The sequence below is a fragment of the Epinephelus moara genome, chromosome 13, assembly GCF_006386435.1.
Source record: "Epinephelus moara isolate mb chromosome 13, YSFRI_EMoa_1.0, whole genome shotgun sequence".
In the NCBI taxonomy this organism is placed as follows: Eukaryota; Metazoa; Chordata; class Actinopteri; order Perciformes; family Serranidae; genus Epinephelus; species Epinephelus moara.
Window position 1 is genome coordinate 10,668,445 of NC_065518.1, and position 21,568 is coordinate 10,690,012.

Sequence of the window (21,568 nt, forward strand, 5' to 3'; positions counted from 1 at the left end):
GGGGCACCAGCACTATCCACTACGCTACCGACACCCCAGACAGGAGTCATGTTACTAGCAAATCACAGCCGACAGATATCTTTCCCTTCTTCTGTAAATATTCAGTCTGATAAATACGGAAAAGTTGATCATGTTAGTGCAGGGCTACCCAGAGCTTTACATCTGGCCCACAGACAATAGGCCTACACACTTATAAACAGCACCTGGAAGAAGATCAGCTCTGCACTCAGGATTTCAGATAAATTGGCTATATGATGCTTGTTAAGGTTGATTAGTAACCTCAGACGCAACCTGCCGCCACGCTCTAGAAAGCTGGCACAACAAAGGCACAAGAGTAGTGCCCAGCGCCTAACCTTGCGTTTTCCAGGTGGTTAGAGATGCAGCATGTGTACGGCCCCTAATTTCCAGGGCTGGTACCTGCAGTTATTCCACAGGCTAGTTAATAACATGTCGGGCAGGAAATCCAAAGTGTGGGATCATTTTGAGAAGGTGAAGGACGAACCCAAGGTGATATGTAAACTCACCTTCATTGGTCGACTACAAACATGACGTATCATCTGAAACATGGAAGTAGCTACATGCCCATTAGCCCACAGCGTCATTAACAGGCGGCTCGCTCAGTGTGTGACGTGCACTTGTAGATAAAATATAGGCCTATATTAATGAAGGTTCATTAGTATGGTTTTGTATTTCTCTGTAATGTAGCACAGTGTTAACAATGTTACTGATACTATTCTTTCTCACACCTTCAACTCAAACCATTGTGTTGCCCCGCCCAAAATATATCATTTCATAATTACATTAATATCGTAAACATGCGGGTGACTAGTTGACTAATGGTCCCAACTGACGACTATTGGTTGACTAGGAAAATTCTTAGTCAGGGGCAGCCCTAGTCAGTATTTGATTCATTAACTCTCATATTGACAGTTTCCAACTAGCTTTATATTTCAACAGCATAATCAAATTCCTGAATTTCAGTTGTGGCTTTTGGTTTTGATGAGCCACCCCAAGATTTTCAGTGGCCACATCTGGCTACCTCATGAAAAATTTCTGGGGGCGCCACTGCTCTGAAGCCATAATTTAACGGATGGAAATTAGTATGTTTCTGTATTTCATACATGTAAGATCATCTCTCTCATTGTTGATGCGTCTTGATGTTTTTAGCCGTGAACAAGTCATCTGAGACAGTGTGCAGTTATCAGGATGTTTTAAACTACCTGAACTTGACCAGAAACAATGAGCTGTTCTTCATGACCCGGCCTGTCAAAGACTACCAAAACCCCACACAGGTATTCCTGGAGGTACTGCTGTATGCCATTCTAGATGTGGTGAGTAAGTAAGACTTGACATTATAACGGTTGCTGTTGATCATTCATATGAAAGTGGTTCAAATGTGTTTTAGTGATTTGAAGCTGTATGTCAGGCTTGGTTGTTTGGGTTGTGCTGTCATGCTGTCTTTCCCTGACTGGAAAGATTTTCACTGTATTTCTTTGTTTGTTTATAGAGAGAGATTGACCAGACATTTGTTCCTTATGTTTGGATTTTCACGGTGAGTTCTCTCTGAGAAAAACAGCACTTGAATCGTCGTCACTTCTCAATCTGTTGGGATTGTATTCCTGATTTTTGTTCCCTGTTTGCCTCTGTAGAAGTGGCAGAACGAACACATTCACTGGGATCCAAATGACTTTTGTGGTATTGAGGCTGTTTCTCTTCCCACCGAGGTTTTGTGGAAGCCAGATATAGCTATTGAAGAAATGTACGTTTATGCACTCACACTCATAAAACTGCACACAGTCACAATTACAGGAATTGGTGTAATGGGGAATCATGTTACTGTTTAGAAATAATGGCTGAAGCATATGGAGACCAAGACACTATACACCACAGTGTTTAAAGGGCCAGTGTGTAAAATGGGTTGAAAACCGTTGAGAACAGTGACATCAGTGGTCAAATTCTAGATTGCAGGACTCACTCGCTCACCCCTCCCGTCGGGTAAATGACGGTGGCCTCGTAGGGACAAAAAGCCTTTAGTAGACACGCTCCTTTTCAGGAGTAGGTCTATCTAGCGACGAGGTGAATATTTATTTAGAAATCTAAACCATGTTACGATATTGTAATGAATCACTTACAAGCAGGAGACCAGAGTAACGTTTGGGAAAAAGGCCTGTTTATTTGAGCACTCCAAAAACTCCGGTAACACTCCAGGGAGTAGCACGTAAAAGACTCTGTCCCAAACTCTGACTCTTCTAGCTTAACACACACACTTCATACACACATACTCACTCACAGTACCCAGCGGGGCAGCCCTCCCCCTCTCTGCTCCACCAATCTCCAGCCCGCACACTGACTGACAGCGTAACCTGTAAACAAAACTCAGCTGTTTATTTAGCCTAGCAATATCTCCGGACTATAGTAGCTGCAATGGACGACTTTGAACGCGATTTTGAAGAGTTTCTTTAGCGGACACAGACCCAGAGCCATACCTGTTTGAGCCGGAGTACACAGATGAGGAACTCCATGTGTTGGATGCTGAGCGGGCGAGAAGAGAGGTTGAATCCTCCGCTCCCATTTTGCTGCACAGAATGGGATTCGGTGCTACCATCGTTGGGGAGATATATCATCAGGAGGAAAAGCGCCGCAGAGAGTGCATCACAAGGAGTGAAGTTGCATCTTCTTTTCCTTGCAGATGACGGTTCGGGTTCATTCTCTCCTGTTGCGTGGTGTGGTCCATTCGCAAACTTTATAACTAAAAAAACTTTTCACTGCTCTCTATCGACGAACTCTCTGCTGTTTCCTACTCCTTCCTTCCTTCCGCTGTCTTCGTTGGTTTATTTATACACGCGAAACGCATTCTTTGGCTGGCTGGATTGTCCGCTCGGACTGCCATACATACATGGCGGCGCAAGATGGCGACCTCTCTAAAGCAAGGCCCTTGCTATATACATATGTATATAAAAGCATAATTATAAGGCTACGAAAACCAAACAAATTTTATTTTATAGCGATTATACACTCATATAAACATATTAATGGGTAGAAGATTCAGATTCAGATTTGACAATAAACCATGCCAAATATTACACACTGGCCCTTTAAAAGTGTGGTTTACAATCAAATGGTGAATATCCAAGTGCATGATGTGTGCATGTTTGCTTATATAGCTGTGTGTTATCATCCAGGACAGAAAAAGACAAAGCTCCTCCAAGTCCTCATCTCACCATCACCTCTACTGGTGAAGTCCATGTTCAGGATGACCAGGTGCTTGTCAGCACCTGCAGAATGCACGTTTACAAATTCCCCTTTGACATTCAGAGCTGCAAACTCACCTTCAAGTCTGTCGTACATTCTGGTGAGTCTGCAACTAAGTTCTCTGCTTCTGTTTTCCCATGTCTGTGTCCACCTTTTGTAAGGACTTTCACAGTTTAGTGTAATCTGAACACAACACCAGATATCAACACATACCGTACATTTTGTCTTTGTTACCCTGAAAGGAAACTTCAGTTTGTGTTTATCTCCCACGTCAGATGCAGAAATACAGCTTGTTCGCCATATCAATTCGTCACAGGCCACAGAGTGGTCTCGTGAGGTGATGCGGACCCAGTATGAGTGGCTGTTCATCAACATGACAGTCACCAACAAAACTGTCAACATGTTTGACTTTCAACAAGACGTGATGATTTACACTGTAAGTACTGCTGTGTATTATACATTAAGGCCTCTGTACACACTATTTATCAGTAGTACAGTGAAGACCAACTGGAAGATAACAAATCATGCAACATCACTTCAAACCACTGGAGGTCAGCAAAAACGTTAAGCCCCATAAGGCCCTGAGACACTGAGACAGTCAGCCATTTGGTCACAGTCGGGCCGTCACCCAAGCTTTTATGGTGTATTCTGCACCGTTGGCCCTCATCGGCCCTTATTGGGGTTTTTTCAGCCAATTCAGGATGTTGAATTGGCATTGGAGACAACAAGGCCTGTCGGTGAATGAAATCATTTCAGCTCAGTGCACGAGAAGAGAAATGGAGATGAGGAAAATAAACAAACAGCTAAAGTCAAGACAGCATCAGCTTGGCACAAACTTGTTATATGAGGCAAGATTTTTTTTTTTAGTAGCTCCTCAGCAGAAATATTTCGGAATCATTTTTGTTATTGTTTGCTAGCTGTGGTAAATATGCTTTGTTCATTCAGCATGGCGTTGTGTTGTTAATGTGCTGACTGGCTAACAAGCCTTTTGAATCTGTCCTGTCGGTCTTCAGATTTCCCTTTTTTAATGACGAATACAGATCACCCCCGGCCTGCAAGCATAGAGAGTTATATTTCCTCCCATGCAGGTGCACAACACAGTTGGTTGCTAGTTGGCTGCTGGCTGTTGTCCTTGCAGTGTGTTCAGGTGCAACTTTTGGCCATCACACAGTCAGCCTTCGTTGCCACTAGTTCGTTGATGTCGATTTGGTTTGTCTGGCCCTTTAAGAGGAGTGTGTCTTGCACTTTAATTAAATAATCTTTTTTTAGAGACACTTGGTTTTCCTTCTCTACGTTTCAGGAAGGAAGTATTGTGCTTGTTATTGCGCAGGATTTAAGTGACAGCTAGTTATTATTTAGTCAGCAGATTCAAACATTTCAAAATCCCATATCTCATGAAATATTGTGAATATCTTTCATCTTTTCCTTCGTGTCCTTTCGTTTCTTCACATTTATTTCCTTCCTTTTATTTCTTGCTTGAACTGACCTTGAATATGATAATCCCTTTAACTAGAGATAGATGGCTGTCACCCAACACATTTTTACTTAAACAAAAATTTGACATTATTTTTTGATTATCTGCTGTGTACTACATGGTCGGTGTAGTTTAGCCTTTCTCCGATGTGTATGTGTAGGAGTCAGAACATTTACCATCTGATGCTCAAAAATTAATTTACAGATCACCATGAAGAGGCGGTCTCTCCTCTACATTGTCAACTTCTTACTGCCCATCCTGTTCTTCTTCTGTCTGGACTTGGCTTCCTTCCTGATCTCAGACAGCGGGGGCGAGAAGCTCAGCTTCAAGGTCACTGTGCTGCTTGCTGTCACTGTGATGCAGCTTATTCTCAATGAAATTCTGCCTTCCTCTTCAGACAGGATTCCACTTATAGGTAAAGAAGTCTAAGAGCCTAAAGCCATGCTAGTGACTTAAGGCTGTACTTAGGCAGTATGTTGCTTTTAGCTAAATGCAAACGTGCTAACATGCTAACACGCTTGTTTGAAGTACAACTAAGGCTTATGGGAATGTCATTACATTTGCAGGTCATAAACAAAAGACACAATACAAATGTCAACCTCATGCTTGCACTAGAAGGAAAAAGTCACGTAGGAAAAAGCAAGCACTCTCAAAACTAAATACACTCATAAGGTGCATGGCCAGAAACAGTCAAAAAAGGAAAAACGCCAGCACTCTCAAATGTCCTTTTAGTTCAGTTTAATAACTCAGCTTGGATGGCTGACATTTTTCCTTTTTTGCACTAGAAGGAAAGTCAGTGGATTGCCAAAGTATGTACAAACTTTCATCGTATTGCATCCAATAGTTGTCGAGACTTTTCAGTCTGGACCACAGTGGTGGACAGACCAGTTGACATTGCCATCCTTAAAGGAATACTCTGACGATTTGGGTTTTTGTGTCTGTACGTCCAGTGGCTGGGTCTCAGGGGTTAGCATTGCGGCTTAGCTTAGCGAATAAAATTGAAGTCTATAGGGGGTCAGTAGGCTACTCGTAAAAGTAAACAAATAAACGTTACAGAAACCCTGAAGCTGGCATTTCTACACGTGCATTTAAAATAAACATGTTTAAACATTAATTCGAAAAACTAGAGTCCTTTTTAGTCGTTTTAGAAGAAGTTTGATACACGGAACTATAGTGTGTTTACGCCCTGGGTGGAGGGATACACCGGTGAGCAACAGCTGCAGCTGGCTCTGGGACAGGTACGCTAGGTCACTCGGTAAAAGCAAACAAAGAGACGACACGGACGATATTACTCACTCGACTGAAAGCTGTCCATCAGCTCCTGCAGGCCTGGGGTGTTTTTTCCAGTTTATCTTAGGAACATGAAAAAATGTTTCAATCACGCCAGGATTAGTGATTGCTGCAAAGTTTTCACTCCTTGTGATGCACTCTCTGCGGCGGTTTTCCTCCTGATGATATATCTCTAGCCTCCCCAACAAAGATAGCACTGAATCCCATTCTGTGCAGCAAAATGATTCCACCTCCGTAGGCATAGGTTGGCAAGCCCCGCAGTTACACCACCAATCCTCCCCTGACCTCGGTCTCCCCTCGGCCCCTTGCTGTTCCACTGCCTCGGAGGATTCAGCCTCTCTTCTCGCCCGCTCAGCATCCAACACCTGGAGTTCCTCATCTGTATACTCCGGCTCAAACAGGTACGGCTATGGATCTGTGTCCGCTACAAGAAGCTCTTCAAAATCGCGTTCAAAGTCGTCCATTGCACCTACTATAGTCCGGAGATATTGCTAGGCTAAATAAACAGCTGAGTTTTGTTTACAGGCTACGTCTGTGCCTGCTCACCGGTGTATTTCTCCACGCAGAGCGTAAACACACTATAGTTCCGTGTATCAAACTTCTTCTAAAACGACTAAAAATTAATTTAATAAACAATAAATTAATTAATTGTTTTTTGAATTAATGTTTAAACGTGTTTATTTTAAATGCACGTGCAGAAATGCCAGCTTCAGGGTTTCTGTAATGTTTATTTGTTCACTTTTACCGAGTAGGCTACTGACCCCCTATAGACTTCAATTGTATTCACTAAGCTAAGCCACAATGCTAACCGCTGAGACCCAGCCACTGGACGTACAGACACAAAAAAGATATCGATCATGTTGTCTCACTATGAAAATGATAGAGAAAGGGCATAACTCCCAAATCGTCGGCGTAGTCTTTTAAAGCCTTGTTAAAAAAAACAAGTAAATGTCAAAGTCCTTTCTTTTACTGTACTGCACTTTATTTTAGCAGGAACACCACATATACTGACTCAATGTGTAATTATTTGTTTGCATTAACGATGTTGCCTTCCCCCTTCAGCGGTCTACTGCATTGGAATTTTTGCTCTTATGATGCTGAGCCTCCTGGAGACAATTTTGGTGATGTATCTGATGGAGAAAGACTCTTCATACCAAGACAACGAGTGCAGTGGTACAGAAGCTCCTCTGTCATAGTCAAATTGTTACTGTCATGTCCACCTTTACTTAACTTCCTTAATAATTTCTGTAAACAGTTTATGCACATGCATGTAGTGTTGACCTATCACATTTTTTTGTGTGGAGAGGCGGGAAGCATTTGCCAAAGCGCAATCTCAGAGCCCACTGGCTATAGTCTGAGGACCAGTCTGCTTTCATATCTGCTCATAGAGATGAGCCGAAATGACCGGCACACAGAAGAGGAAGTCTTGCCTGGCTACGCCACATCAGCCCAAAATACTGGCCCTAGCCCCCAGAGGCTTTATCGTTGTCAGACAATAACCAGTGGGTTCCAAGATTGCTTTCTGAATACACTGAAGCGGGTATATTTATAACTTGAAATACTGACTGGATGTTTTGTGTCTGTCCCTCCAGAGGACAACAAATGGACTCCCAGTGATGCGTCTGTTGATGAAACTCCAATTAAACTGCTCAAGGTAGGGATTGCGTTACACTTTAAGGGACTGGTTCAGCCAAAATTACAAAAACATAGTTCCTTAAGGTAGTGGCACTACCTTTGGTTTTACTTGTCAAGATTTTGGGATTTACACCTCAGAAATTTCTACTGTCACCCTGATACTACGGTGGCTAAGAGAGAGGTGAACGTGAACACATATCTGACCACATAAAACACAATATAAAGCTGATTTACAACACAGAATTTTCCAGGGTGTACTGACTTTTCAGTGTCTCATCACTTTAATGTACTGTACATAAAAATTGGTTTGTAATTGTGCTTTAAACCACTGACTGTAAAACCATGTCTGCAGGGTAGTAGCAGCCAAATGACAGAGGAGTCCCATGCCTCAGATGAGCTCATGATGTGACTCAGTAGTGTGTATGGCCCCTACGTGCCTGTATGCACTCCCAACAATGTCTGAGCATGCTCCTGATGAGTTGGCAAATGGTGTCCTGGGGATCTCCTCCCAGAGCTGGATCAGGGTATCTGTGAGCTCCTGGATAGTCTGTAGTTAGCCTGGTTCCAGATCATAGACCCCGTCCACTCAACTGAGTAGGCTTGCATCTCTGGTCTGGCATACTGCAGTGAATTTGCGATTTATCTCGTCCAAACGATGGACGGACCAATGAACGCCGGGGGTGGGGGTGGGTCTAGCGATTAGCCACTGTATCATTAAACACTGTGTAATGTAACGTTAGCATACGTTACGTGTGCTGACGTTAGCAAGCTAGCAGCGTGACATTTAATCGTTATGGACAGGCTACATGACTAAAAACAACAACAACAACACGTGTTTGTGTTTTGTTTTAGGTATTCAAGAATATTTTATTGATCACCTGGCCTCCGATGACCAGAAAAAAACGGCAATTACAGGTCTCTGATTGAGGGTCAAAATTACCTGAGCTCTGGATGGGTCGGGCAAAGGGTCAAAATTACCTGAGCTCTGGATGGGTCGGGCAAATTTTACACAGCCTTTTAGACGACCATCACATCATATTGAAGGCAATCAATATTGATCGCCTTCAATATGATGTGATGGTGTCACGTAGCCTGTCCATAATGATTAAATGTCACGCTGCTAGCTTGCTAACGTCAGCACATGTAACGTATGCTAACGTTATATTACACAGTGTTTAATGATACAGTCTATTATCTCCCTCTTACTCTAATCTTTCCTGCTTATCGCTCAAACAAATGATTAATTTCTAAATTAATATCGGTACTCATTTAAGATACCTTCATCAGTTACCGGAGGCCACTGTCTAACATCATCAATCCAGCTATTCATGATGCTGTCATTGTAGAGTAAGTTCACAATGACAGCATAATGAATTGATGACTGACACGTCACCGCAGCAATAGCACCGCCGCAAGATGGCGGCATACACAAATCGCTCGCCGAATTCGTCTATATTGCACATAATGGGAACAAAACAAAGGGTCCTTTGTTCCCGAGATTTAGCTGTCCAGGGGTCCTGTGTTCCTCAGCCCTATACAGTAAATAATGGAAACCTGAGAAAGATGTTCTCCAGCTCTGCATACACTCAGTGTGACAGGGGTTAGACTAGGCAACTATTATGACTCTGACAGTGATGAAATTGTACAGGCAAAGGTCTTTGTCTAAATATAGTTGGTCCCTCTGTTCGGAAAACAGTTCAAAAATTAATTGTAGCCCAAGAAATTAAATTATACTAATGCTAATACTATAATAAATTAATTTAAAACAACTTCTAATAGGAAGTGAGAAAAGGGCTACAGGTGGTTAAAAAAAGAAGTAGATGGCCAGGTTTAGTTACCATTTTTGAACAGGTTAAGGTAAGGAAAGAGGTCAAATGTTGGGGTAAGGTAAAATAGCCATAACAACTAATGATTCCCATCTCCACACAGGTTAAGATTAGGAAAAAAGACATGGGAAGGGGGAATGAAATTGCATTGATGTATGTATTGATGTGCAGAATAAGCCAAAGCTGTTTTAGGGACAGAGTGTGACAAGAAAGTGACATAAACACAACAGGGATGTGTGTGTCCTAACAGAATATTGATCTGGGGAACATAGGACCCTGGGAATGTGAATACACTCCAGATCTGCCCACAAGCGACGAAGTGCCGAGGGTGTTGGCAGTTCCTGGCAGCTTTGTTGCATTAGATGTGGTTTTATTAGTAGACAAATAAGATAAAAGGGGGGGAAAGGGTCTGTTGCCCATCCCTTTTCTAGGACAAAGCAGTGATATTACAGCAACAAACAAGACATCACCAAGAGAACCTCTCACAGTCATGATGCTTGCAGGTTTCCTCTTTCTGCTCCTCACAGGTAAGCTGGAACATTTCTGTATGATGTATGCAGGTGAGAAAACCTCAGCAGTTTGGCTGTCATTCCTGCTGCTTCTTAATTTAATTAAAGAATATTGTTTTAATTTTTAAAACCAGTAAATGGTTGGCTGATCCTCTGATAGCCCTACAAGCTTCCAGTGTGAGGTGTTGTGATGACAAACTTCAATTCCAGGGTTGTCAAATACAGAATTGTGCATACTTACAATAACCTTGATTTTTTTTTATTTCCAACTCAATACAATGGAGGTCAATGTAGTTTTGTTTGTAATACTCACAGCATGAAAATAAAAAAAATATATTTATAACAGGTACTATGAATATCTCTTTCCAAAAACTGTTCACAGTGTGGTATGTCGATAATTTAGAGTCATGGGGACACTGTAAAGAGTTGTTGTGATTGAATTTTTTTCAATTGCCATCTTACAGTGCTTTGAGCTTCACAAACCAAATCTCATTCACCTCCATTGTTATAGTGTAGAGGCAGAAATCTCAGAGACGAATATCTCAAAACCATTTCAAATCAACCAGAGCTAAGTGAGAAACTACTTATTTAGTTAATTTGGTTTACTGACCCAATATTCCTTTTTAGTTACATGTTTTAGGATGTCAGAAGATAAGTTTTGTAAGTATTCAAAACCATGCTCTGAGAGCTTGGTAACACTTTAAGCCCAGTTCAGACCAAACAGGATGAAACCATTTTAGAACGTTGCAGAGACAAGTTACAGCGATGTGAACTGGCCAGTCCTGGCTTGACTCAAGCCGGTTGATGGTGTCAGCTGCAACTCAGCTGGTCAGATTGCCAGTCGGCTTGAAGTGAAGTCCGCTGGTCAAGTCAAAATCATCACAGATGGTGTATTTGGGCGTGTTTGCTTGCTGCAGCAGGTGCTTTATCCCTGCCAAGCCCTCTCTTTCCGTCCTCATAGTGTGCCTGTGTCAGACAGTGGGTTACTGCTGCTGCTTGTGTATGTGCTTATGCACACACGCATTCTCATTGACTGATAAATTGGCGGCGGTTACTTATATTATTGTGGCTTATTTATTATGAACGCAGTCCATCTGATGCTCATTTTGTTTGTTTTCCACCGTTTTATCACTACCACAAATGCAACCGTAGCTAGAATCTCACTATCGCTATCCTCATTCATATTATAAGAAGCTGCAAATTATAATCAGCCACAAAATAATGCAAAGAGATGGTACACCAACTGAACAAACTGACCTTTCAAAATAACATATGAGGGAGCATATATAGTGGCTTGGCCAAACCACACAAGGGGTAACCAAAATGGACGGTAACTACAACTGAACACAAAGCAAAACTAACTAAACCGAAATCCCCCCCCTTGACAAAGCAGCAAATGGTTTGGTCCAATGCGCTGGCTCCAGGATTTAGCAGTTCTCAGCCCTCAGCCATGTCTTTCTCCACCAGGAAGGGACCTCCCCAAACAACCAAGGTAACTTAAAGACAAAGAAACAGATAATTAATATCAAACAGTTTGCCTGTGTAACCGTACAATGCTAGAATGTGTACATTTAAATTAAACAATGTACAGTTAAAAGCAGATAGACAAATGCTAAATCAAACCAACTGCGTGATGTGAATTGGTTAGGTATGGTTGACGATAAATGAAAGTAACCTGTGTAGATAACATACTAATGAGTTTAAAGAGTGTGGCTTGGGAAAACATTACCATGTGTGGCTGTGAACATCACAGTGTGCATTGAGAAAATGTTCTATCTAAATTTCTGTATACTCTTTTCTGTCAGGTGGGAGTACCTCCAGTTACTCAGAACAACCAGAGCTTCTTGATGTTCAACAGAAGTCAAATCAGAGCTTTGAGAACGGTATGTACAAGAAAGAGTCACTTCAAAAGTGCACAGTAACTATATGTAGGAATATCATTCCTGGAGCCTTAACTATGGACTCTAAAAGCCAGTTAAAACCATGCATTTTAAAAAGAGAACTGGGATACAGTGTCAGAGGCAGGGCCCCGTTCATTCCTATAAACGTTGCGCAGTGCCCAAAAAAAGTTTGCCCGTGTGTAAAACCACCCAGATCTTCCACAGTGTGGGGCCTATAGAGCTAGCACACTAGAGATTTCCACCAGCTGAGTGACCTCCGGTTTAGCCCTCTGCGAAATTAAATGGGGATAAAAAAGTTTTAATCTTGCAGCTCTTCTAGACTTTCAGATTGTTATTAGACTGAATGGATCAAATCCAGATAATAAAACAGGTCATTTTATGGTGATTGTGATACTCAAAAAAGTCCATCCACTGATTTTCAGACCTCTCTTTCACAATGTAAGTCTATGGGAAAAAAGTATTTTTGGGCCATGGACCTGAAAGATGTAATTCCACAGTTTGGCCACAGTGTCAAATTGGCTTCAAAGACCAGCACTGTTCCTGAGGCCTTGGTTAAAACCCACAAGAGCTAAGTGAGAAAATATTGACTCACTAAATTTGGTTTACTGACTCTATTTATTTATATTATTCAAAGGAAAAATGGATGTGAAAAGATGAAATTAAGATTTTAAGATTGGGTTCTTAGAGAGTATTTGCTAACAGATTAACATTTTAAAATTGTGCAGTTGAATCAGGGTAAGAGCTGTATTCTCTTTGCTGTCAGGTGGAAATACCTCCAGTTACTCAGAAGAATCAGTGCTTCAACAGAACTTCAATCAGAGCTCTCAGGAAGGTATGTACAGCACACAGACACTCCAGGAGTGCGCAGTAATTATATGTATGTATAAAATAGGTTTTGGTTTACTGAATACTTAATGTATGACCTCAATGATGATGAAGGAATGACCCCTTGGGCACTGGTCCTATGGATGTACAATCTCCACAGGTTGTCCAGTAAGAACAGAAAATATGTTGATTGGTCAATGAATCCAGTTCACACACTCATTGACATCCCACTCATTTATTGTTAGTAGTTTAGAATATCCAGTGGTGTAGTTGTAGTTGGTGAGATTGCTGTACTACTATGTAGATAGGGAGGTTACTGAGGAGGAAATGGGTAAACTTTTCTATTTATTCCAATGGCTTTTCTGCTAACTGTTAACAGTCAGAAAAAGAGATGGTTATACCAGGTATACCTTCCAATACACCACTGGGCATATCCTTGTGTGAATTTGGTTTATTCTAATGGACGCACAGGATTGTAAACCAGGTGAATGAACAAATGTTAAATATAGTTCAGAAAACTGCAGCAGTGAGTGAAGTCTTTTTCAGTTTGGGACAGGTGCCCTGTTCAGTCGATGGAAAGATGCTGTGCACAGACTTATGATTAGTGCAGAAGGTGGATTGAATCTTGAGTGCTGTCTCTTTACGTGAATTCCATATGCATTCTGTACACAAAAGCTACATATTATAGAACTGTGCATGTGAACAATGAGTAGTATAAACAGAGGGATGCCTGTACTGAAAACTGGTGAAGATGCATGACCTTCTGACGTTCCCCCAGTTTGGTGGAGAAAAGTTGAACCAGTTGAGCCAGGAGTGTCTTGTGGAAATGCTGCTATTCTGATGAGCCGAGCAACCAGTCATGCGTATGTCTAATCTTTGACTTGGATTTGGCAAGACCGTACTCTGCCATCAGCACTAAGAATGACTGCCGTAACCTTTCTGACTGGGCACAGGTTATAAGGAGCTGCTGGTCAATGACAAGGATTTAGGGGCCAAGAATTAGATCATCCCTTTCCTGTTGCCACTTGGAGCAGGTCTGGATGGATGGCAGATAGTTCCTGATGAAGTGGATTCAGAATTAATCTGCCAAGGCTTGGCTATGTCTTTGAAGTAATGCTGAATGTTGTCTCAGAAGGGGCAATATTTATTTGGCCTCTGTGGATTGTTTATCTGGAACCCTACTTGTGTAGACGGTTCTGGTACCTTTGCAGGGAGGATCATATCTGAGCAGGGTGGTTCTGGAGCATGCTGCAGACTTCTGCTTGATCTTGACACCTTTCTAACGGTTCGTTGTCCCTCCGGTGATGATCCGGACCAGGTTCTATACGTAATCATCTTGAAATATGGACTTCGTACTCCAGCCACTCAGAAATGTCAAGCAAAGTCAGAATGGGTGTGCAAATGGGAGTGATGAAGCGGTTGCATTGTGGTCTCAGGTCATGTGGCAGCTTTGACAAAAGCGTGAGATTCACGACGCACACTCCAGTTCTCTCTTCCTTCCCCAGCTGGTCCAGCATCCCAACTTGAGCATTCTCCATCAGTGCAAACAGGTAGAAACCTCTGCTGTCAACACTCATGACTCCAGACTAAGCCAGGACCTCAGTGATACATTGCAGGGCCAATTTGTAAGGCTCACTGTACATCTCTATATAAAAGGCCAAGGTGCAGAAGGGGAAAACCGGTGGCAGTGGGGGATGGAATTGTTCAACAACTTGTTGGAGGTCATCTTTCCTTTGGTTGACTGAAGGGCTGTCTGGTTGGTTGCAGCAGGGGGCATACAAAGTCTGGAGCCAGGGCCTTTGTGAAGGACGTCCCGCTGTCCTCAGACTGAATGAAGTATGAGAAAGGAGGTTGAGAATGCTTAGAGAGATTGCATTTCTTGCCTGAGCTGGTTGTAGTAGTTCCTCATTTCTCTGAGTGCTGACAAGGTTCTGGGGTGTCTGTCCATCAGGAGTACCTGTAGGTGCATAGTGGTACTTGCTATCTCCTGCGACGGAGTGGTCCTGGAGTATGTGTGACTCAGCAGGAAGTTGTCGACAAACACAACAGTGAGGTTGGATGTTGCCAACAGGGTCACTGCAAGTCCAGCTTGAAGGACCATATGAAAGAGGTGTTTGTTTACAGAATACCAATCGTATGACCTCAGTGGTGATGAATGAAAACACTTCTCATAGAGAGTGTGTCTTGATGTCTTTGCTGTAGATGGTGAGTCCTCCAACAGTAGCTGCAGTTATCGGGATCTTTTAAAACACTTGAACCTCACCAAAAATGAGTTGCACACCATGACCCTGCCTGTTAGAGACCATACGTCCACCATGCAAATAGAACTGGCTGTACTTCTCTATGCCATTCTAGATGTGGTAAGTGGTTGCTTATAATTATATTTACAGTTATTATTTATTTTGTTGTATATGTTACATTGGCTCCTTTTTTTGTGTTTGTCTGTAAAGTAACAGGATATCACAAAGTCACATTCTGTCTACTGGATATTTGGGCTATATACTGAGGAGCTAGGGTTAAATTGTCTGTGTTTACAGCACCAGCATGTGGCCATTTATGAAACGCTATAATTTTGCCCCATTTTAAAGTCATTTCTATCAGTGCAATGCAAAGATGCTTTGTGGGAATACAGAAAATCCACATGCAAATTCTTAGCATGACGACTATGCCAACTTGATGCCATCTCTTCTCATCATATTTTGACGCTCAAGAGAAGCCCCACAAGTTGCCTTTTGCACTGTATCTTGACATAGGGGGTCAGTGGTTAGGTTAGGTTAGGTTAGGTTAGGTTAGGTTTAGACAAAAACACTACTTGGTTAGGTTTAGGAAAACATTGTGGTTAGTCATGACAATCGACTCGCATGACTAACAACTTGTGATGAACAATTTGTATGACAAACAACTGGCAAATGAGTGACTAATGATTCATAGACAAAAAATTCAACGTTAGCATTTAGTTTTATACGGGACACAAACATCAGGATCCTGGGTCAAAGACCTGTGATTAGGCCCGTTTCCACTGAAGAAGTTCCTGGTACTATTTGGGGGGCATGAACTACTACAGGAACGTCCTCTTGCCCGGCCCTCTCAACCGCCGTGTCTCCACTGAGAGGGCTGAGTAGGAGGAAGGTTACTGTAAAGTTACCGGGCTCTGGATGTGACGCAATCGCTGCGCGACCATTTTGATCGGGGCGGCGTAGGGACGTAGTTAGCTGTTAGCGGTGTCTGTATTAACTCAATAAACGGTCTGTGAAAAAAATTTTTTTTCCAGCAAATGTCTTAGTTACAACATGATTGAGCTAACTGGAGTAGTTTCATGTCGTATCTGACAACGGGAGGCTTTTAACAGATGACGTCCTGATGTTAGCTTTGCTGCTGCTGTTAGCTGTCCCTGTCAGCTGCAGCCACTGATGCTTTCTAGACATCGTGATTTCCCAAAACTGAATAAATACTACACATAGCAACACAAAACTGCTTTGATAGCTCAGTCATGTTGTAACTAAGATATCCGCTGGAAAAAATATTTTTTTCACGGACCGTATATTGAGTTACTGAGTTATTACAGACACCGCTAACGGCCAAGTAATCCCCAAGCCCCAGTCAGGACTCTCTCGGGGCCGTTCTGAGTACCTACTCCGAGGCAGGGACTTGTTTAGCCCCTGTAAAAGTTCCGGAACTCTGTCCTTCGGGGGTGGTTCCTGCGGTGGAGACACGCACCAACGGCCCTGGCCCCATAAAATTACCCCGAAGTTCCTGCGGTGGAAACGGGCCTATTGTTGGACCCAGCCACCTCCCTTCCCACCCCTTGTTTATATTTATCACAATATGCCAGTATTTGAGTACCTTAACTGTTATTGCCAATTAGCCACCTAAAGTTAAATCATAATTAAAGGCATACTATATCAGATACTGACACGCAATGCCCCCTTTAATGTCTGTATAAAACAGGGCTGTCCACAAACTCCAACGTAAACCCATCCATATCATTATTAGACAGTCAGAGCAATGACATACAGTATATGCGAGTGTGGTCATATATAAATAGTGACTAACACTCTGTAGCAATAGTCTGAATGCTGTGGGGCGAAGAACTCGCCCTCCAGTCTGTTTTTGTCTCGTTTTGCCAATCATCACATTCAGAAGATGCAATTTAAGAGAGCTCAATAGGCTGTACCTGCTGCGGTTGTGGAAGCAGTGGGTTATTTTTTTTAAGTAAAGCCACTAGAGGGTCTAAAAAGTGTCAAGTCTAGTGAAGAAGTCGGCAAGTTGGCAACACTGAGCACCACTGAAAAAGACAGGGGTGCGCTGGATTTACAACCCAAACTCCAAAAAATTGTGATGCTGTGTAAAACATTAATAAAAACAGAATGCAATGATTTGTGAATCTTTTTTGGCCAATATTCAGTTGAATACAATACAGAGAAATGATATTTCATCTTTAAGCAGATAAATTTTGTTTGTTTTTTATGTCAAATATACACTCCTGAATCTGATACCTGCAACATGTTCCAAAAAAAGTTGGGACAGGGGCAACAAACGGTGGGAAAGTTGTGAAATGCTAAAAAAACACCAGTTTGAAACATTTCACAGGTAAACAAGTTAATAGGTAACAGATTAAAGTATCATGACTGGGTATGAAAGGGGCACCCAGTTGTCCACAAGCAAGGATTGTAACTTTGTGGAAGACTGTGGGCAAACAGCCCAGCAGTTTAAGAGCAACATGTCTCAACCCACAGTTGCAAGGACTTTGGAGATTTCACCATCTACAATTCATCATATCATCACAAGATTCAGGAAATTTGGAGAAATCGCTGCATGTAAGGGATAAGGCTGAAATCAAATCATTGTATTGCTGTGACCTTTGACCTCCAGGCAGCACTGCATTAAAAACCAACATGACTGTACATTACTGGATACTGGATATTACTACATGGGTTCAGGAGAACTTTGGAAAAACCATACCATACCACTTTGGTAAACACAGTCAGTTGCCGCATCTACAAATGCAAGTTAAGACTCTAAGTGAAAGCCATGTTTTATCATCCAGAAACACCATTGACTTTTCTGGACCCAAGCTCATCTGACATGGTGGAAACATGTGTTGTGGTCTGACAAGTCCACATTGCAAATTATTTTTGTAAAAGGACCATCTAGATTGTTATTAGTATAAAGTTTAAAAGCCAGCATCTTTTATGGTATGGGGGGAAGTTAGTGCCAATGGTGTGGGAAACTTGCACATCTGTGAAGACAACATCAGTGCCGAAAGGAACATACAGGTTTTGGAGTAACATGCTGCCATCCACAACGTCTTTTTCAGAGATTTCCCTGTTTATTCCAGTAAGACAATGCCAAGCCACATTCTGCACGGTTTACAACAGTGTGACTTCATAGTAAAAGAGTGCAGGTACGAGATTGGCCTACCTGCAGTCCAGACCTGTCTCCCATCGAAAATGTGTGGCGCATGATGAAGTACAAAATGCAGCATTAAACCTCCTGGATTGTTGTACAACTAACATTGCATGTCAAGCAAGACTGGGAAAGAATTTTACTTACAAAATTGCAACAGTTTGTGTCCTCAGTTCTTGGATGCTTACCAAGTGTTGTTAACACTATGCTAAATATGTCCATGTCCCAACTTTTTTGAAACATATTGCAGTCATCGAATTCAGAATGACTGTATACTTGCAAAAACAATTATGTTTATCAGTTTGAACATTAAATATATTGTGTTTTTACTTTATGCCGTTGAATACGTGTCAAAACTGATTTACAAATCATTTCATTCTATTTTTATTTAAGTTTTACAGCATCCTAACTTTTTACGGTATTGTTTAATACAAGACGAAATGAGGGCATCATTGAGAAACAGAGTGCTGGACAATAATTATTTTATTATTATTTTATTTATATTTTGTTTGTCCCATCGGTGTTGCAAATACCAGTTCACTTTACAGTCATTCATTTGATAAGCGCCGCCACGAGGAGTCGTGGAGTACTGACTCAGGCAGTCAAATTGACAGGAGATTCTGTTTAGATCACCTGCACATTTTAATAAAAGTATGTTCAAAACCGTGACATATGAAGTCTGTTTGCAAACTTGTTGCAGCTTGAATTAACACTGAATTTGAAAAGTTTCATGATAGGTGATAGATGTCCTGCTTGAAAGATTTTCACACACATATCTTTGCTCATAGAAAGAGAAGGACCAGAAGTTTGTTTCGTACATCTGCACTTTTACGGTGAGTTCTCTCTGAGGATGAATGCTCTTTTTGATTGAATTCATTCCCACCTGTCACTCTGTTGGTAAACTCCTATTTCTTTTGTTCAAATGTATTTTCTCCCTTGTTATTCCTTATAGTTTTGGAAAGATGAATACATTCGCTGGGATCCTAAGGACTTCTGTGGCATTGAGATGATGTATATTTCCTCTCAGCTAGTTTGGAAGCCAGATTTAATTGTCAAAGAGATGTAAGTTTGAATGTATGCACTTTCATATCCAAATACTCTCACCACAGTAACATCACAGTGTTTAAAAAGTACACTACACTCAGAAAGTATTCAGACCCCTTCACTTTATCTGACATTTTGTTATACTGCAGCTTTATGCAACATTGTTTAAACACTTTTTCCCCTAGTAATCAGTTTACACTCAGAAATCAGTTGGCAAGAAGGAACATAGCAGAAAAAGCTAATGCTACTGTAGCTTAACATTGCCTAAGCCTCTGTACTTTCTTCCTTGTTTGTTGCCAGTCCCCAGTACTATCTAACGTTAGCGTTTAGATTATATTATAAAACTCATCAGTCATCCCCGACCCCGGATAAGTTTAAAAACTCCGGGGTTGTGTTTGACTGTGCAGGACAGGTAACGTTATGTTTAGTTTGCTTCTAATGTAACGTTATATATGACAACACAGCATCCAGTTGCTAATAGCTAACGTTAGCCTACTGTAGCGTAGCCTCTGAAACATTAACGTTATCTTCCTTGTGCATTTCCACTTACTACTAATGTTAACACTACTATCTAACATTAGCACTGTAACCTTATTCTAAAAGTCATCAGTCATCACTGACTCCGGTTTTAAAACTCCACGGTTGCGTTTGACTGTCTTGGTTGTAACGTTACACTCGCTCTCCTCTTCCATAACGTTACCTTGCCCACGCGTACGTCTATCATAAACGTAATGAGGACGTAATGGAGGAGGGGGGAGTGGGCCTTTGGAGGGAGGTGGAGTTGCAGGAGTAGGGATATGGGACTTTGGAGGGAGGCGGGAGTTGTGCTGTGTGAAATGCAAGAAAGGTAAGAGTAACTTTAAGTATTCAGACCCTTTTGTACACCTACTGAAATTTAGCTCACGTGCTTACCATTTGATCATCAAACATCCAGTGTTTGTTAACACTTCATGATTAAACAAACAACAAATTACAGTAATCGGTCATACAAGGTATCACAGCATGTCATCCCTCGAGTTTGTAGTTCGATCCTCACCTTGCTTGAGCAAGTCACTAAACCTCAAATTACTCCCGATGCCTTGCATGGTAGCTCGCTGACATCGCTCTGTGAGTGGGTGAATGAGTAGCATTATATAAATGTAGGATCAAATGTAAGGGTGCTTTCACACCTGCCCTGTTTGGATTGGTTCAATCAAACTCAAGTTCATTTGCCCCCTAAGTGCAGTTAATTTGGGCAGGTGTAAACACAGCAATCACACTCAGGTGTGCACCAAAACAACCAGACCGAGACCTTCTTGAAGGGGTGGTCTTGGTCCAGTTACAACGAACTGTAGTGCAGTTCGTTTGTGGTGAGAACGTGTTCCGACCTGGATGTGAACCAACTGCAGTCACATGACACATTGTTTGGGTTAAACATGAGCATGTTACAGTCCTGGAGGATTATTAATGTGCACCTCCTCCTGTACTGCCTCAATATGCACATTCAGCACATCCATTGCATCAAAACATTGTTTTCTAGTTGGAGCCGCGCCTCGTTTTCAAACTGTATGGTTTGACTAAAATGAACAATGACAGCAATATAGTCCACGATGAGCAGCGCTAAAATCAACCTGTGTAGTTGTCCCTCCATTGTGACATTAGAAAGTGTCACATTTATCTTGCAAGTGTACTCTTCTTCAACGTTTGCTTTACTTCCTGGATTTTTCCCGCGTTGAAATTCTGACCAATCAAGAGCAGCTTTCTCACACAAGGCATTTGATCTGGTCTGCTTGTAAATGCTGCTGTGAGAACATGAACCAACTCTAGGCAATTATACAAATTTTTAACAAAATTAGTCCCTGATTCCGACCAAAGCAAGACAACCCTAGCTCTGAGAGCACCCTAAGACAATCTGACAATGAAAAAAAACTCATGTTAAAGATTAACAAGAGCAGCTTCAATGCAGCTTCTGGTGTCACAAACTGCCTCACAAGTAGGGAGTCCACATAAAAGATTTTGTTTAAACAAACACAGTTTATTAATTTAACATTAACTTGAATCACCAGTTCCGTTTGTTATGGAGAGGAAAAGACCTCTGTAGTTTGATAGTAGATAGTTCGGGTTCCAGTTAAAACTTTCTGAGCATTTGAATTTTAAGTTTATCAGAGAAAAAAGGTGAGCACACATTAGCTTGTGCTAGGCTAATGCACCCATCTCCGACAAGCTGAAAAACTTTAGAGAAGCACTTACTTGTAACGTGAAACTGTTTTGTTCTGTGTTTTTAGTTGTTTAAATCACCTATTTCGTTTGTTTTGGAGAGGAGGAGACCTCTCGATAATTTGGCTCCCATTAAAAATCTTTAAAAAGCTGGACTTGTAGGCCTTATCTGAAAAGAAATTGCAAAAAATGTTGGGAAATATTTCAATT

At 41.7% G+C, this 21,568-nt stretch overlaps 2 protein-coding genes across 2 annotated transcripts in view; both read left to right on the plus strand.

Moving 5' to 3' along the window:
• The first annotated feature begins 416 nt into the window (after positions 1 to 416).
• On the plus strand, positions 417 to 8,060 carry LOC126400231 (5-hydroxytryptamine receptor 3A-like). Its single transcript, XM_050060792.1, has 9 exons — positions 417 to 1,331; positions 1,508 to 1,552; positions 1,650 to 1,759; positions 3,183 to 3,352; positions 3,528 to 3,688; positions 4,931 to 5,141; positions 7,079 to 7,189; positions 7,609 to 7,670; positions 8,004 to 8,060. The coding sequence occupies exons 1-9, from the start codon at positions 1,158 to 1,160 to the stop codon at positions 8,058 to 8,060; spliced, it is 1,101 nt and encodes a 366-aa protein (XP_049916749.1). The 5' UTR covers positions 417 to 1,157.
• Positions 8,061 to 8,106: 46 nt separating this feature from the next.
• The window catches only part of LOC126400232 (5-hydroxytryptamine receptor 3A-like), a 52,415-nt gene continuing 38,953 nt past the window's right edge, over positions 8,107 to 21,568 (plus strand). The window contains exons 1-5 of the mRNA XM_050060793.1: positions 8,107 to 8,175; positions 11,792 to 11,869; positions 12,651 to 12,719; positions 18,907 to 18,951; positions 19,071 to 19,180. Of these exons, the coding sequence (XP_049916750.1) occupies positions 8,107 to 8,175; positions 11,792 to 11,869; positions 12,651 to 12,719; positions 18,907 to 18,951; positions 19,071 to 19,180 (371 nt within the window). The remainder of the gene's footprint in view (positions 8,176 to 11,791; positions 11,870 to 12,650; positions 12,720 to 18,906; positions 18,952 to 19,070; positions 19,181 to 21,568) is intronic.

Coding starts and splice junctions, on each gene's coding strand:
- LOC126400231 (XM_050060792.1), top strand. CDS start 1,158: ATGTTTTTAGCCGTGAACAAGTCATCTGAGACAGTGTGCAGTTATCAG. Junction 3,689..4,930: donor AAGACGTGATGATTTACACT/GTAAGTACTGCT, acceptor ATTAATTTACAG/ATCACCATGAAGAGGCGGTC. Junction 7,671..8,003: donor CTCCAATTAAACTGCTCAAG/GTAGGGATTGCG, acceptor CCATGTCTGCAG/GGTAGTAGCAGCCAAATGAC.